We start from the raw sequence: 14,529 nt of genomic DNA, 5'->3' as shown, positions 1-14,529 counted from the left end.
GAGGGAGTTTCTCTCTCACATACTCCCCCCCTCATCATATAGGCGATAACGGTCTTCAATATTATATTTGGATGATGAACATTTCAGAAGGCAAGGGAGGCATTATCAGAATAAAACTCAATTTAGTTTCCAGGTTTGACATTTTGTAAATTGCATGGATGGACAAGTAGAAAATGTTGACTGTTACAGTAAACATAAATTATTGGATGACAGTATTTTATGGGTGGTTTATATTTCACGAAATATATTGCTTCTGGTAATACGTTTGTATTTTTCTTTAATAAAACTTGTGGCAATAATATACCTTTAAAATCAATTTAAATGACAACTAAGATTGTCAAAGCAGAAACAATAGGTGGCTTAACTGCAGTGGTGGAAATGAACTAAGTACATTTACTCAAGTGAGGTTCTTAGTATTGATGTATTACATGTCTGATATTTGTCATTTGTAATGTAAAAGCGCTTTGAGCACTTGGAAAATCGCAAAAATAAATCTAATGAATTATTATTAACACTTAAGTACACATTTGAGGAACTTGTACTTTACCTGAGTATTTTCATTTGATACTTTTACCCTACTACATTTTGGAAGAAAATTTTGTAATTTTTACTCCACTGCAGAAAATTGATTGGCAGCAATTTTGCCAAGAAGTTTTTTGTTCGAAAATATTTCACCTAGCTTCTTAAATGTGAAGATGTACTGCTTTTGCTTTAAAATATGGTTTCAGTACTTTAACTTCAATTAACTAAGTATTTTTACAGTGTGTTATTAGTACTTTTACACCACTGATAAAGTTGTGTAAATTGAACGGAAGTCTGTTTTGGTAAAATACCTTCATAAAGTCTATGAAATACACCTTGAACAACCCAGATCCTGGTGTAGGTCGCCCACTAGTGGTTGAACACGTACATCGCCTTTCATTTTGACCTGAAGACTGAATGAGGAATCCGCACTCCCAACATTATCCTGCAGAGAGAGTAGAGGCTGCTGGTCCACATATATTAGTGTGCAATGGGGATTATTATTATTTTTAAATAAAGTTATATTAGTCTATGGCGCGAGGACTGTAAAAGGTTGGAACAAGTGACTACAAAGGACTACAATACACAACAAACCGCAGTGCTCCAGACTGAGTGGAGCCAGCAACTTGTGAGACGTCCCAGAGCCGCAGCACGACCACTGTAAGAACTACAACTTTAACATCATTAACGTATTTTTTTTTTAAACACGTTATTGTGTTGCAGTTTTAGGGTGTGCTGCTGGTATTATATTGGACGCTTATGACCATAATTATCTGGCAAAGGCGGAACAAGTTTGTTCACATTCACTTAATCTCTGTGCAATGAAAACGTGTTACGAACAGTTAGCCGTTAACCTATTTTTGGAAACCAATATTATATATTAGTTATGGTTTATATTATGGTGGTTTGTTTGATACAATTTGGAACCGAAATCTCCTCAGCTGTAACGCTAAAGCGAGCCCTAGTTTATCAGTAAAGCGGAGTGATATGCACTCCGCCTCACCATTCTACTTGTGTCCAGGATCTGGAGGACATGGCACGGGGAGACGGAGAGAAGAAACGCTGGAAAACGAGAGGAAATATTTAAGCGAGTAGCAACTGCACTCTTAACGTGACACGAAAACGCTTTGCCATGGCTCTCATGGGGTTCTGTTGAGAGGTATGTTACTAAGCCAATTGTTTCATTAAAAGTGAACTCCAGTGAGCTGCATCAGCAGGATACGCTGGGCAGAGGAGGGCTGGGCTAACAGCTAGCTTAGCATTAGCCTCAGTTGTGAGGAGTTCAAAAAAGTTTCTGGAATGGAGGAAGAGGAGGAAGGGTGAAGTAACTTCGGCTAACCGTTACGAGGTAAAAAAACTATGGCTCCAAAAGTCTTGTTTTAAAGAGGAAACAGCGTCCTAAAGTGGTAAACTAGATAGTTAAAGTTGTCAGTTGTTATTAGAGGTGTCTGACTGTAAATGTAAGCTAAACAAGTTGTGTACTGTTAGCTAAGCTAGTTAGCAAATTACTTGCATTAGCTTGCTACATACCAGGGTAAGCTAACAGCACTGGAATAATGTATTATGTTATGACTGTGCTTACTTTTGTGCTACATTTAAATCAGAGCAGCACTAAAAGCTATTTTTACTGCTGTTTGGGGATTTGTGTAACGCTAGATGTTTCTGAATCTCTTTCTCCCTTTCTCTGGGTGGGGGGTGCTCACTACTCACCGGATCGTTCTTCCATATTGTCTGTGTCCTGTACTTCATACATGTCAAGCATTTCAGGCAGATCTCACACACACAGTTATGATTGTGTGGGAAATTCTTCCCAATGTTACGTGTTCTGTAGGCGAGAATTAAAGCGTTACTTTAACTTACATGGGAAAAGACTGTGATAAACAGCTTCATACGCAGGCCATTTTTAACAGAGATTTTGTTGTTTACAATTTACAGTTGACTTGTTTTTTTCACTTTTTATGGAGTAGTTCTGGTTTTTGGAAAGAGCTTCAGATGAGTATTGATTCTAAAGTATGAATGATATCACATGGTTTTCTAAAATGTTTTTAAGGCATGTTATCTTCTACTGAGAGTATACTGTGCCATCTGTTAAAATATATATGAACATTGGCCATCGATAGTAGGAAAACAATTGCCTCTCTTTTAGAAAACAGTCATATCAAAAATATGTAGGTATCTTTTCTTAGATACACATTTATATAACCCATATTCTCAGTCATTCTGAAGATAAGGATCATAAACCATCTTTCATCTGTAAATCCTGGGTTACAGTTTCCCCCCCAAATTCTCTTTCAAAATGTGAAAGTGTGTTCATTTCAGCCTTTTGATGTCATTGATGGCGGACACACAAAGAGCTATCAGTGTGATTATCAGTTTGTAAAAGCTTTATCTGAAGGATTAGTCATTTAGATGCAAATCAGCCTTTATACAGCGTCAACTCAGGCAGGTAAGATCTATGACCTGTTCACCAAACAATATGTTCCTGCTCGTTTCAGGAAGATAGGACACGTTCTTATGTTGAAATCTATTATTTGGCATTGCTCACCCTTATACAATGAACTGATGAATCACTGCTGATCTAAAAGAGGCCTGACTGCATCCAGATCTCTGACTGATCAGGATGTGTGGAAACAGCTGCTGGAACATTATCTGATGAATGTCTGAAAAGCGCACAGGCTGGTCATTATTTGTGCCAACATGAGTCTTTAGGAGGTTTCCCTCCACTTTCATGTGCCTGTGGAACAATGAGCAGTGGAAGTGGGTGCAGTGGTGTTGGACAGCTGTGTGCTGGAAGGGAGGGATCGGGCAGAGATGGGCTGAGGGAGGAAGCAGCTCTTTGTGGTCACATCCTTTTTGACTAAGGCCATTTTCACAAGCCCCCAAACAGCTGCTGCAGGCTACATGTGTTTGATTGTCTGCTGTCTGTGCTGCATGATATGGACAGGAGTGTCAGATATCACAGCATTTCATTTAGCGCAGTTATGCATCAGGAAGATGGTTTGAAACATTTCATGTCCCTACATCAGTTGGTGTTAACTTTGTGGCAATCATCCTAAAGCAATACTACATACATTTTTACGGTTATTATTCACTCATCGTTCATTCTTTCACATGTGGTTCTGCAATGTAGAAATGGATAAAAGAGATAACGATCATGCTGTAATAATAATAATATTAAGCTATAGAAAAAGAAAGGGGCTTTATTTGTTTCTAACACCTTTTTGAATTTGTAATGTATTTTAATGTCTGAGTACTAAGCGTTTGCAAAACTTGAACAAATAACATGTATTAAAACGATTATGGTGTGATTTATTTCATGTGGATCTATACTAAATAAATATCTTAGCCCACACTTTAAGCATTGTTTAACTAGCTCTTAAACGTGGTTACAAATATTTGTATGCTGAGGAAAATGATGGATTCTGATTCTTATCTTTCATGATATTACGTGCTGTATGGTGGGCATACTTACCAGCATTTACATGCTGATGGGGGGCCATTTGTTTAGTTGTAAGACTGTCTTTTCATATACATGACAAGTTCGGCATGCGACACTTAACACCTATCAGTCCTGCTGGAATTTGAGATGACACATTTATCTGAGTGCTTTTTGATCATCCTACTGTTCAGCTGAGGTTCAGACTTTATTCATAGTTGGATTTAAAAAAAAAATTGTATTGTGATTTATATATTTACAAAAGTCAGGAAAATGGGCTTGTTTATCTACAGTGTTGATGTAATGGCAAATAATTGAGTGAGTCGCCAAGCATTACATGTGTCTCTTTTCTCTTTTGCAGAAGGCTTGTGGACTGGTTGGAGAAGTCAATCTGGACTGAAGAGGAGCAGAGAGTTGTTGTTAATAAGCAGCGTCTTCCTCATTTCTCAGCCAGTCGTCTTGCACCGGTGAGACCTGCTTTTCAGTTGGACAGAGGTCCTGATCTGAGCCCCTGCAGGCTGCACCCCCCCCCCCCCCCCCCCCCCCCCTCCATCAGTGGTGGTGACCCAACTTCGGACCGCTTGCTGCAGGGCCCTTCCTGAGCAGCAGCAGCTGCGTCCTGCTTGCTGACTCCCCTCCCTCCCCTGCTTCCTGTCCTTGGTCAGACAAGGCTACAGCCTCCTCTCCCCTACCCCACCCCTCAGCTCTGCTGGCCTGTCACACACACTGAAGTGGTTTCTCTTGTTAAACACACGTTTTAGGCTACAAACGCTAATCGGAGAACATCAACAGGGGACTCCTAGACTCCCCATTGGTCCTCCCCCTTTTTTCTACCTACACTGCATCATCCATTATGACCTCCATGTCCAGTCTCTTCTCCTTCACGAGCCCAGCTGTCAAACGCCTGCTCGGCTGGAAGCAGGGCGACGAGGAGGAGAAATGGGCAGAGAAGGCGGTGGACGCGCTGGTGAAAAAGCTGAAAAAGAAGAAGGGCGCCATGGAGGACCTGGAGAAGGCTCTGAGTTGTCCCGGGCAGACCAGCAAGTGCGTCACCATTCCCAGATCGCTGGACGGCCGCCTGCAGGTGTCCCACAGGAAAGGCCTGCCACACGTTATCTACTGCCGAGTGTGGCGCTGGCCCGACCTGCAGTCGCACCACGAGCTTAAGCCCCTGGAGGTGTGCGAGTACCCGTTTGGCTCCAAGCAGAAGGAGGTCTGCATCAACCCGTACCACTACAAGAGAGTGGAGAGTCCTGGTATGTACTCATACTTTACTACTGATAGTGGACTACAGATATCAACTTGTCTTTAACTTTTTTGTGCTGGACACTAATGTTTAACACAAAAAGTGTATTCAATATTTCAGTCATTTCCATTTCCAAACATATTAGACGTAACATATGTGACAGATTAGACCAGCGTAGAGCTGTGCACATCCCTGCGTTATATCTCTGAGCAAACTGTAGCCGGTAAACAAATCCACAGAGGTCAGGAGGCTGTCATCACACGGGCCGTTCCACCCGCCCCCGTACATTTCACAGAAAATCAATATCACTAGCTCTTTTAGGATCTTATTAGATTATATGCCTCAGGCACTCCAGATGGGGTGTGGCATCGGAGAGTGGATCACTAAATGCATAAAGCACTCAGACCAAACTTCTAGCACTTTCTCATCACTAGCCCTTCTCTTCCTCCTTCTCTCCCAGTCCCTCACACACACTAACGGGTGACCCTGAGGGGACAGCCGCTCTGACATTACACTGCTCTGGGACTGCCAGCTCTGTATTGACCAGTCCGATGATATGGATCACATGTCAGTCAGGAGAGGCTGAAAAGCAAAGCTCATTGGGTAGCTTTTGGAGGGACAGCCTTGGAGTCGTGATGTTTAAAGTCACTTAGGAGATGATAATCAAGAAGCACTCTATCCGCTACATGAAGTCGAGAATGGAAATAAATGTGAATGACCTCTGTTGTATCTTTACCAAGGTCTAAAGTGGCTTTTGAGGAATTCAGAGTTGTTGCTGTTTGGTCATGTTATGTAATTTATGTCAAACGGCTTCAAAACGGGTTGAGATTCAATCAGAAAACGTTATTTATCTGGGGGGAAATTGGGTTTTGTGACACAGTTGTTCCAGTTGTCTGGGCTTCATTAATTTCTTACGCCAAACTCATGTCCTCCCCCCCCCCCCCCCCCCTGTTCCTCCATCAGTGCTCCCTCCGGTCCTGGTACCGCGGCACAGCGAGTTCAACCCGCAGCACAGCCTGCTGGTACAGTTCCGTAACCTCACCCACAACGAGCCGCACATGCCCCTGAACGCCACCTTTCCAGAGTCCTTCCAGCAGCCCCACAGCGGGGGCGGCAGCAGCAGCGGGGGCGGAGGTGTGGGGGGAGGCGGTGGAGGTGGTTCTTTTCCAATCTCGCCCAACTCTCCGTATCCCTCGTCCCCAGCCAGCAGCGGTACTTATCCAAACTCTCCGGCCAGCTCGGGGCCCTCCAGTCCATTCCAGCTCCCAGGTACGACACACACACTCTCTATGTACCTGGCCCTGGGTGAGGGGCCAAACTGTTGTGTTGTTTTTCTGGATTGTTGCTGTCAAGTGTCCCTCAAGAACTGTTAAAAAACAAGAGTGTCTGGTTTTATTTACATTTGTTAAGGTGTTTAATGTAAAGGGAAAAATGACAGTGTTGGTCACAATCGAATTGGATCAGAAAACCAGATTAAAATCATTTTTGACATGCATTTAATTTTCTAAATACAATGCAGTACATTGAAGTGTCATTTTCATTGTGTACTACAATGTCAGACAATTCCATTTTGAATTACAAATAGCTGTAAAAAGGGCTTTACCCAATGTCACTTTTCTTACCGTCAAAGCTCCTGTTCTGGTTTTTCTAGTGACGCTTTGAATGTCTGCCGTCTTATTTTAGGATGTCCCCTATTAATCCTCACTTGAAATGAAGTGATGAATCGCACTGATTGAGAAGGTCACTTGTTTGTGTTTTATAATATAACTCAGTGCGTGCTTCTCTTTGGGTTGCAACCAGGAGAGCGTACCGTTTTTCTGATCCCAGTGAGAGTTGTTTTTGAATGGCTCAATGACAACTAATATGAATTGAAGCAGAATTTTGGTTAAATAATATCATCTGCATTCTGAAAATGTTATTAGATCAATCAATTCATCTTAACTTTGGAGTTATTTTGCTTGGAGTTTATTTTTGAATGAAAACAATCCTATGCAGTCACTCCTGGAATACCACAAACCATATACCAGTGTTAATCGCATAAGTGAAATATCTGCAACTCTGCAGACATACCAGCTTTGAACTGTATCAAATGAAGCCTCAAACATTTTGGTACAGCCCTAGTTTAAACCCATGCATGATAACTTTATCAGTAGGCGAAAAAGTTTTACCGGGTCAAGTTATTTTATTAATCCAAATAAAGCTGAACCCTGAATCAGAACAAAGGAAATGCCAGCTAAGCATTGTTCAGCAGAGCCAGGGCTGCTGGCTGCTGTCAAGGCGCTAACTCAGCGGAGCAGGCCTCCTCTGTTTCATGTCACTGACCGGAGACAGAACAGACACGTCTAGCATGAAGAAATATCGCTTCACTGAGACACTCCTCTCTGTCATGTTCAGTAGTCTTGATTGATTGGAGTAATACTTTTTGACTATTGTATTTTTGTAGGCCGACACGGAAGTTAGCATTTCAAGGGCTACCTCAACAAAAAGCCAATTCGATTTTGAAATATTGCAAAAAAATAAGCTCTATGGCTAACGTACGTTTTTAATTCTTACACGTTTTGTTCAGGAGGATAATCTCCACATATTGACCCCACTTTAAAAATTGTTAACTTCACATCACCACTGCTAAGCGAAAGGCGGCTAATGTTTGGCGTTATGATGTTCAATAGTCTTATTTAGTCACTTATTAGCAACCGCCTTTTTGAAGATGAGTAAAAGCGTCAGATGTTAACCTGTGGGGCATCCACTGACATGAATATTTTGTCAGCTTGTGTTAACCACTGACCTTATTTCGGAAATCTAACCAAAAATCAATTCAAAAACTATTGATTTCGAGACAAGGGAACCCGGAAGTGCAAAATGCCAACTCGTATTCAGGTTCGAGACTCATTCCTGCACCACTTTATTAGAATTGTAGTTGAGGTTTAAGGGTGTGGATGTTGCTCTTTGTCTGGTGAATAGCGCTTTATTCTGCTTTAGTCCAGATCTGCTATCACATCCGGTGGCTTCAATCAGATGTGCTGAAAATGTTTTTAGAACAATTTAAGATTTTGGGCTGTGATTTTAGTATTTTTAAGCAGAGGTCAATAATTTGTACGGCCCTCGGAGGATGTTGAAAAAATTGAAATGGCCCTTGAGAGGAAAAAAGTCCCCACCCCTGACTTGCATACACCAAACCTTCCAGTTTTATTCCTATCAATATTCTGAAGGTTTTTACAGAAGGGTTTGTTCATACATCATTCATAGCCTGAATTATATAACATTTTATACCTAAAAACATGGCGAAAATTGATATTTTAGGGCTGTTGACAGTATTTTCTGATTTGATAAAAAGAGATATCCAAAATCCCTTCTGTAAAAACTTTATATTCTAATATGACTACAAAATGAAATAAGAATTTTGAACCTGGCTTTATCCAATGTTCAGAATTGTGTTCCTGAAATGTATTAAAATATGTGCATATTTAATGAGATTATGGCTCATTTGCATATTTAAACATGCTATTTCATAAAACTTGTAATACAAAAAACAATTGTCTTAATGTAAGTAATTAACTGGATAAATGTCTAGCTGATATCTTTAAGTTAAAAAAAATTACACTATTCAAATGTAGGGTCTCGCCTTAAATCCCCTGATGTGTATTAATCATCTAAATCAGTGACATTTCCCCACTTGTAATCTAAGTGGAGGTTTACTGTATTGTTATTTCCTTTGGGCCTGAATATTGGCTCTGGAAGCTCGTGTTGCATCTCTGTTGGGAATGGGTTAGCATGTGGCTTAACAAGTGAGGGCGATGTGAAATGTGACACCATATCCGGGGTACATATCCTGTGATGATTGTCCAAGTCTGGGGAAATGTGTGTTTCTGAGTGTGTGAGTGTGTGTGTGTGTGTGCCAGCTGCAACAACTGGTCTCATCCTCGCTAACTGGTCTCTTAATGTCTCAGCTGACACCCCACCCCCCGCCTACATGCCCCCCGACGAGCAGCTGGGCCAGGAGAGCCAGTCCATGGAGACGAGCAGCCCCCTGGTGGCCCCTAACATGCCCAGAGGAGGTAAGGACAAACGCATTATGAGACAATGGCACTACAGTGATAATATTACTGCGGGTGAAATACCAACCAGGAAGTACATTTTGAAGGTTTATGGAAGTCAAAGACCACTTACTGAAGGCACGACTTGACTGCGCTGGAAAATTGCTGTAAAAATGTTCCCCTTAGTCTCAGCATATTTGTTAGTGCATCTGAATTCCAGACACTATTCATGATGATGCATTCCTGTAAAAATTAAGCCAGACTTTTGTTTTGAACTGCCCTATTCTTCTGCAAAAGCATTCAGGTCACAGTGCTGTACAACTGAAAAATTGACAATACAATTTCTAATTTTGTACAAAAATTATTTGAGGATTTCATCATCTCCAATTAAATAGTTTTTTTGCACTGAATTATATACTTCCGGTCACAATAGTTGCCGTGTACTACGTTAATCCGTTGTTAATTAATGAATCCCGTTCAAATAGTCTTGATGAGCTTTAGTACGTCTTAAAGTGGACCTATCATGCTATATTTAAATGATATATTGTAGGGCCATACCTATATAAGGTATATTTATACGTTTCTGTTTTCAAAATACCAAACAGATCATGCATTTTAGCCATGCCTCATTTCACTCTATGTGCTGTTTGCTGTCTACGGGTCTGATTCTGCTGACCACGCCCCCCTGCAGGAGAGGGGAGACGTGCTCAGATCAGCTGCTGGGCTGTCAGAAGAGGGGGAGAAAAAGAGATCTCCGTCCTCCGTGTTTTATTATATAGAGTCGTTATTCATTTGTTTTAAAGCTCAATAAATAACAAAGAAGACCTTTGACCGGCACTTTTCAAATTTTGTTCGGAAGATTTAAACTTTAACGGACATCTTGACCGGCGAAAGAAACTGAAACTGAAACTCTGCCGCACGGTCCCCTCGTTCCTTGGAAGAGGCGGAGAGGTGGGTGTTTGTCATCTGCTGGTGGACTAACCGGAGAGAATTACAGTGCTTGCCTCGACGGGGAGGGATTGCATTGAATTAAAGCAGCGGGAGCAAACGCTTGCCTCGGGGAGGGAGAAAAAAAGCCACAGCGGAGAATAAACAGAAGGGTAACCATGGTAACTATGGGCGGGAAGTCTTCTTCGCTGCTTTTGTGGCAGACTACAGCGCCACTTACAGGCCTGGCATATGTACTACAGCGTCTCCAGCGCTTTCGAGCAGCAATGGCCGGCCGTGGCCCAACCCCACATTCCCCTGATAGGTGGAGAGTTGGCCCAATAGCCGTAGCGCCACTTCTGTGACGTCATAGAAGTGTTCAAATCTGGATCAGTCTGTATCAGATCCGTTGCAGCCCCTTTTTTAGAGATTTGGGTATGGAGGAAAATAGAGAGGGTTGTGTTTTCTGACACTTGGTGAGTTCCCTGGAACACCGGGGACACATATTCATGTATAAAAGACGTACAAAAGTGCATTTTGCATGATAGGTCCCCTTTAAGGTAGGAGCCTTGTGGTAATAATAGACCCATAGTGACAGTTCAAAGTCCCACGCTGCCACAATTCATCCTCTATCTATTACTTTTTTCTGTAAGATATACATCTCATGTCTAATACCTTCTAGTAGATATCTGTGTGACGATGTCCTCAGCCAAGTTTTTGACTCTCCTGTTCTTATCTCACCTGTCCCAGACGTGCAGCCGGTGGAGTACGAGGAGCCGAGCCACTGGTGCTCTATCGTCTATTACGAACTCAACAATCGAGTGGGTGAGGCTTATCACGCCTCGTCGACCAGCGTGCTGGTGGACGGCTTCACTGACCCTTCAAACAACAAGAACCGCTTCTGCCTCGGACTGCTGTCCAACGTCAACCGCAACTCCACCATCGAGAACACCCGCAGGCACATCGGCAAAGGTACGAATATCGACTAACGGCTACGGAGCCAGTTGATCAAGTGTTCATTAGATCAAATTTCATTTAAATAGCCTGATATAACAAAAGCACGTGCTAGAGATGTTGTTCTATGGATTAAAAAAAGATAATAAAATGACAATATAAACAATTCATGTGGCAACAATTATAACATTAAAGTATATGAAAATATTCAGGAGGATGTCAAAAATCTTAAGGTGCAGCTGAAAAAAAAATGAATGAGACAAGAATGCATACAGCTCAAGAGAATGAGAAGTAGGAGAAAAGTGGTGAAAAGTGATAGGTAAGGGTCCACCGACAGTCTTCAGTCTAAAGCAGCAGGACTAGGGGCTTGCTCAGGCTTACCTTGAACCAGCCCTATAAGCTTTATCAAAAAGGAAAGTCTTAAGCCTAATCTTAAATGTGAAGAGGGTGTCTTTCCCCCCCAACACAAACTGGGTTCTGGTTCAACAGAAGAGAAACTGTGTGAATATCCTGACCCCTCTTATGTCTGTCTCTGTTATCCAGGGGTTCACCTGTACTACGTGGGCGGGGAAGTGTACGCAGAGTGCCTCAGCGACACCAGCATCTTTGTCCAGAGCCGTAACTGTAACTACCACCACGGCTTCCACCCCACCACCGTCTGCAAGATCCCCAGTGGATGCAGCCTCAAGATCTTCAACAACCAGGAGTTCGCTCAGCTGCTGGCCCAGTCGGTCAACCACGGCTTCGAGGCCGTCTACGAGCTAACCAAGATGTGTACCATTAGAATGAGCTTCGTCAAGGTGAGGCCCTCAGGAACTCAGGGAGGCACAGGTTTTTTTTCTAGCAAACTTCCTCACAAACATCAAATATCATGTTGCGACAAACATCGTGATTATCGGTGGCACTGTTGTTAAAAAGCTTCACTCAAAGTTTCCACATTTTGGAAAATGTCTTATTTTAACCATTGTGTTTAAATTGTAAAAAATAGGCTAGATTTTGATATATTTACTCCTTGTTCAAATAGTTGATTTTTATCATAATGTAGTATTTCTTATATAAACTTAAATATGTTTTTTTTATTTGAATTGAAACAGTCCTGTTGAATTGTTTTGTCTCCTGCCTTCTATCACCAAATCAAAGTTAATATGAACAGCTGATAATGTGAACTAGGTAAAACAGTTTGATTGTTGCAGGTATTAAAGGAATTATGTCAATGTTTTTGCAATTGCGTTGAGCACTGCAAAGATGAATCAATTTCAATCAGGAGAGACGGTTTTGATGTAAGAATACATATTTATTGCAAAGATACACAAATGAATGTAATGGTGATTTTGGCGATTAGGCCCCGTTGTGCAGGAAGTATCATTTGGGAGGGTAGAACCGATCCGATGAAACCCCCCTGGGGTCTAGACACTGGTGGTGGTGAATAGATGGTTGGGTTCGGTCTGAAGAGGAGTGGTTTAGCTTGACCCTGGATTCAGAGGGACGGGAGGTGAAAAGGGGTGGAGGAGGGTTGCGTAGAGTCATCTGAAATGACAGCTGTCAGAGGGGGGAGAGCAGACTTAAAAGGTTTGGCAGAGCGCTATGATAGGCTCTTGGGAATAGAGCGAAGTGATTGGTTAAGCCGATCACTTATTGAGAGGAGAGAGTAGTTACGTAGGAATAGTGAATCTTCCTGGTTGAACTTACGCTGAGCTTCATTAGTTGTAGTAATGCATTTTTTAAGGAAAACATGTTTTAAATGTTTTCATTCAAGCTTTCTTTAATGATTTTTTTTCCTGATTTCTTCCAGAAAAAATTGGAAGACTTTTTTTTTCAAATATCTGACATTTATGAGGCAAAACTGCTTATGGATATTGTTAAGAAAGAATTATTGCCATTTGAAAATAATCATTATCTGAAGACTTAATTAAATTAATAGTAACAATTTAATGTAATGAAGTCCAGTCATTCTTGGTTTATGCGCCTTGAAAGAGCTTGAATATTACTTTATATGAACCCTTTCTTTAATTTCCTCTGCCTCCCCTCAGGGCTGGGGGGCCGAGTATCACCGACAGGACGTCACCAGCACCCCCTGCTGGATCGAGGTGCACCTGCACGGGCCCCTCCAGTGGCTCGACAAGGTGCTCACACAGATGGGCTCGCCTCTCAACCCCATCTCCTCCGTGTCCTAATGATGGACTTGTGGGAGCTCGGGAGAATCCTTTCTACGTTTCTTTTTTTTACTTTTCTTTTCTCCCCCCTTAGTGATTTATAATTGAAGGTGGTCTTAATGGCTGAACTGTTTACACTTAACTTTGGGAAGGGATATTGAACTTTGGCTGGAGATTCGACAACAGCAAACAGCCGGAATGAATTGTTGAAACAGGTTTACGAGTGGAGAAAGAGGAATAAAGAGCAGTAACGACATGGACACACTGCTGCTTGACAATGCTACAACACCTGCAAGAATCCAGGGCTCCATTGTCAAGCTTGAATCTGTTCAATGTTAATTGTTTTTGCAAGTTTTTATTGTTTTCTTAAACGTTTTTATTCCTCTGTATGTGTAGTTTTTAATGTAGCAGAACTGTGTCACTACTCTGCCTTATGTCCGACAGACAAATTGGAATTTTGCCGAAAACTTTTCTTACATCGTCGTCTCCGATATTTACAATTTGAAGATATAGACACGATAATGTTTACCATTAGGCTCAGATATAACAAGTGCTTTCTTTTTATAGTCTCTACTGCTAGAAATGAACACTGAGCTACCGCCCTTTTTAACAAGTATGCCGACCTGATAGTTTTCGATATGGGAAATCAATCACTGAACAAGTTTTAACATGCCATAAGCTAACAACATTGTGAATGTTACATCTATCGCTATAGAAGTTGTCATTTATGATATATTCAGACAATGGACGTCAAGTTAGATTCTTGTTTGTACTCTCGAGTTCAAGTAAGAGTGACCGTATTTTATATACTCACCGTATTAACAATATTGTGCACTCGTGGATTTTGTGGAGGCATATTTGTGGCGTGGGTACCAAGGCATTATGTTGATAATTGAATTCATTATCTCAATGAAATAAACAGGTTATTTGGTAACAATGATTTGTGTATTTTATCTCTGTCTGTTCTTTTATACTTTTAGTAATACTTGGAAAGATGGAAAAGGAAAATAAGTGAATCCAATTATAGAATCAGAAAGCCACATTTAGGGTTAGGGTTAGCTATGCTATATCAATTGAAGTATTAAAGAAGTCTTTAGATAAAAGGTTTAAATACTTTCAAGAATCTGAAGCAAGTCCAGGTGCCCTTTTATAGAGAATATCATGGTACTCAAAGACCTTAACCCTTTACATTTACAGATTAAAATGAATAAAACACAACCTTCCATGCGCTTTTTGTTTAATGAATAACCTTGGCCC

General features: G+C 41.4%; 1 protein-coding gene across 3 annotated transcripts; it reads left to right on the top strand.

Annotated features, from left to right (window-relative positions):
• The first annotated feature begins 1,034 nt into the window (after positions 1-1,034).
• On the top strand, positions 1,035-14,212 carry smad5 (SMAD family member 5). Of its 3 annotated transcripts, none has more exons than XM_034121261.1 (8): positions 1,035-1,182; positions 1,544-1,681; positions 4,320-5,214; positions 6,168-6,473; positions 9,152-9,259; positions 10,916-11,137; positions 11,663-11,919; positions 13,150-14,212. In XM_034121261.1, exons 3-8 carry the CDS (start codon positions 4,812-4,814, stop codon positions 13,291-13,293), a joined length of 1,440 nt encoding a protein of 479 aa, XP_033977152.1. In that variant the 5' UTR covers positions 1,035-1,182; positions 1,544-1,681; positions 4,320-4,811; the 3' UTR covers positions 13,294-14,212. The 3 variants fall into 3 exon arrangements, with proteins under 3 accessions (XP_033977152.1, XP_033977153.1, XP_033977154.1); XM_034121262.1 differs by having other exon boundaries at positions 1,036-1,182; positions 1,544-1,870; XM_034121263.1 differs by lacking the exon at positions 1,544-1,681 and having other exon boundaries at positions 1,036-1,182.
• Positions 14,213-14,529: the final 317 nt, after the last annotated feature.

Source organism: Trematomus bernacchii, unplaced genomic scaffold (assembly GCF_902827165.1).
Source record: "Trematomus bernacchii unplaced genomic scaffold, fTreBer1.1, whole genome shotgun sequence".
Lineage (NCBI taxonomy): Eukaryota > Metazoa > Chordata > Actinopteri > Perciformes > Nototheniidae > Trematomus > Trematomus bernacchii.
Note: the sequence above shows the minus strand (reverse complement) of the source record. Positions and strands in the feature narration are given on the sequence as shown.

Excerpts from the sequence above, each read along its gene's own strand:
- smad5 (XM_034121261.1), top strand. The coding sequence starts at position 4,812 with ATGACCTCCATGTCCAGTCTCTTCTCCTTCACGAGCCCAGCTGTCAAA. Across the intron at positions 5,215-6,167 it reads CAAGAGAGTGGAGAGTCCTG|TGCTCCCTCCGGTCCTGGTA; the intron begins GTATGTACTCAT and ends TTCCTCCATCAG. Across the intron at positions 6,474-9,151 it reads CAGTCCATTCCAGCTCCCAG|CTGACACCCCACCCCCCGCC; the intron begins GTACGACACACA and ends TTAATGTCTCAG.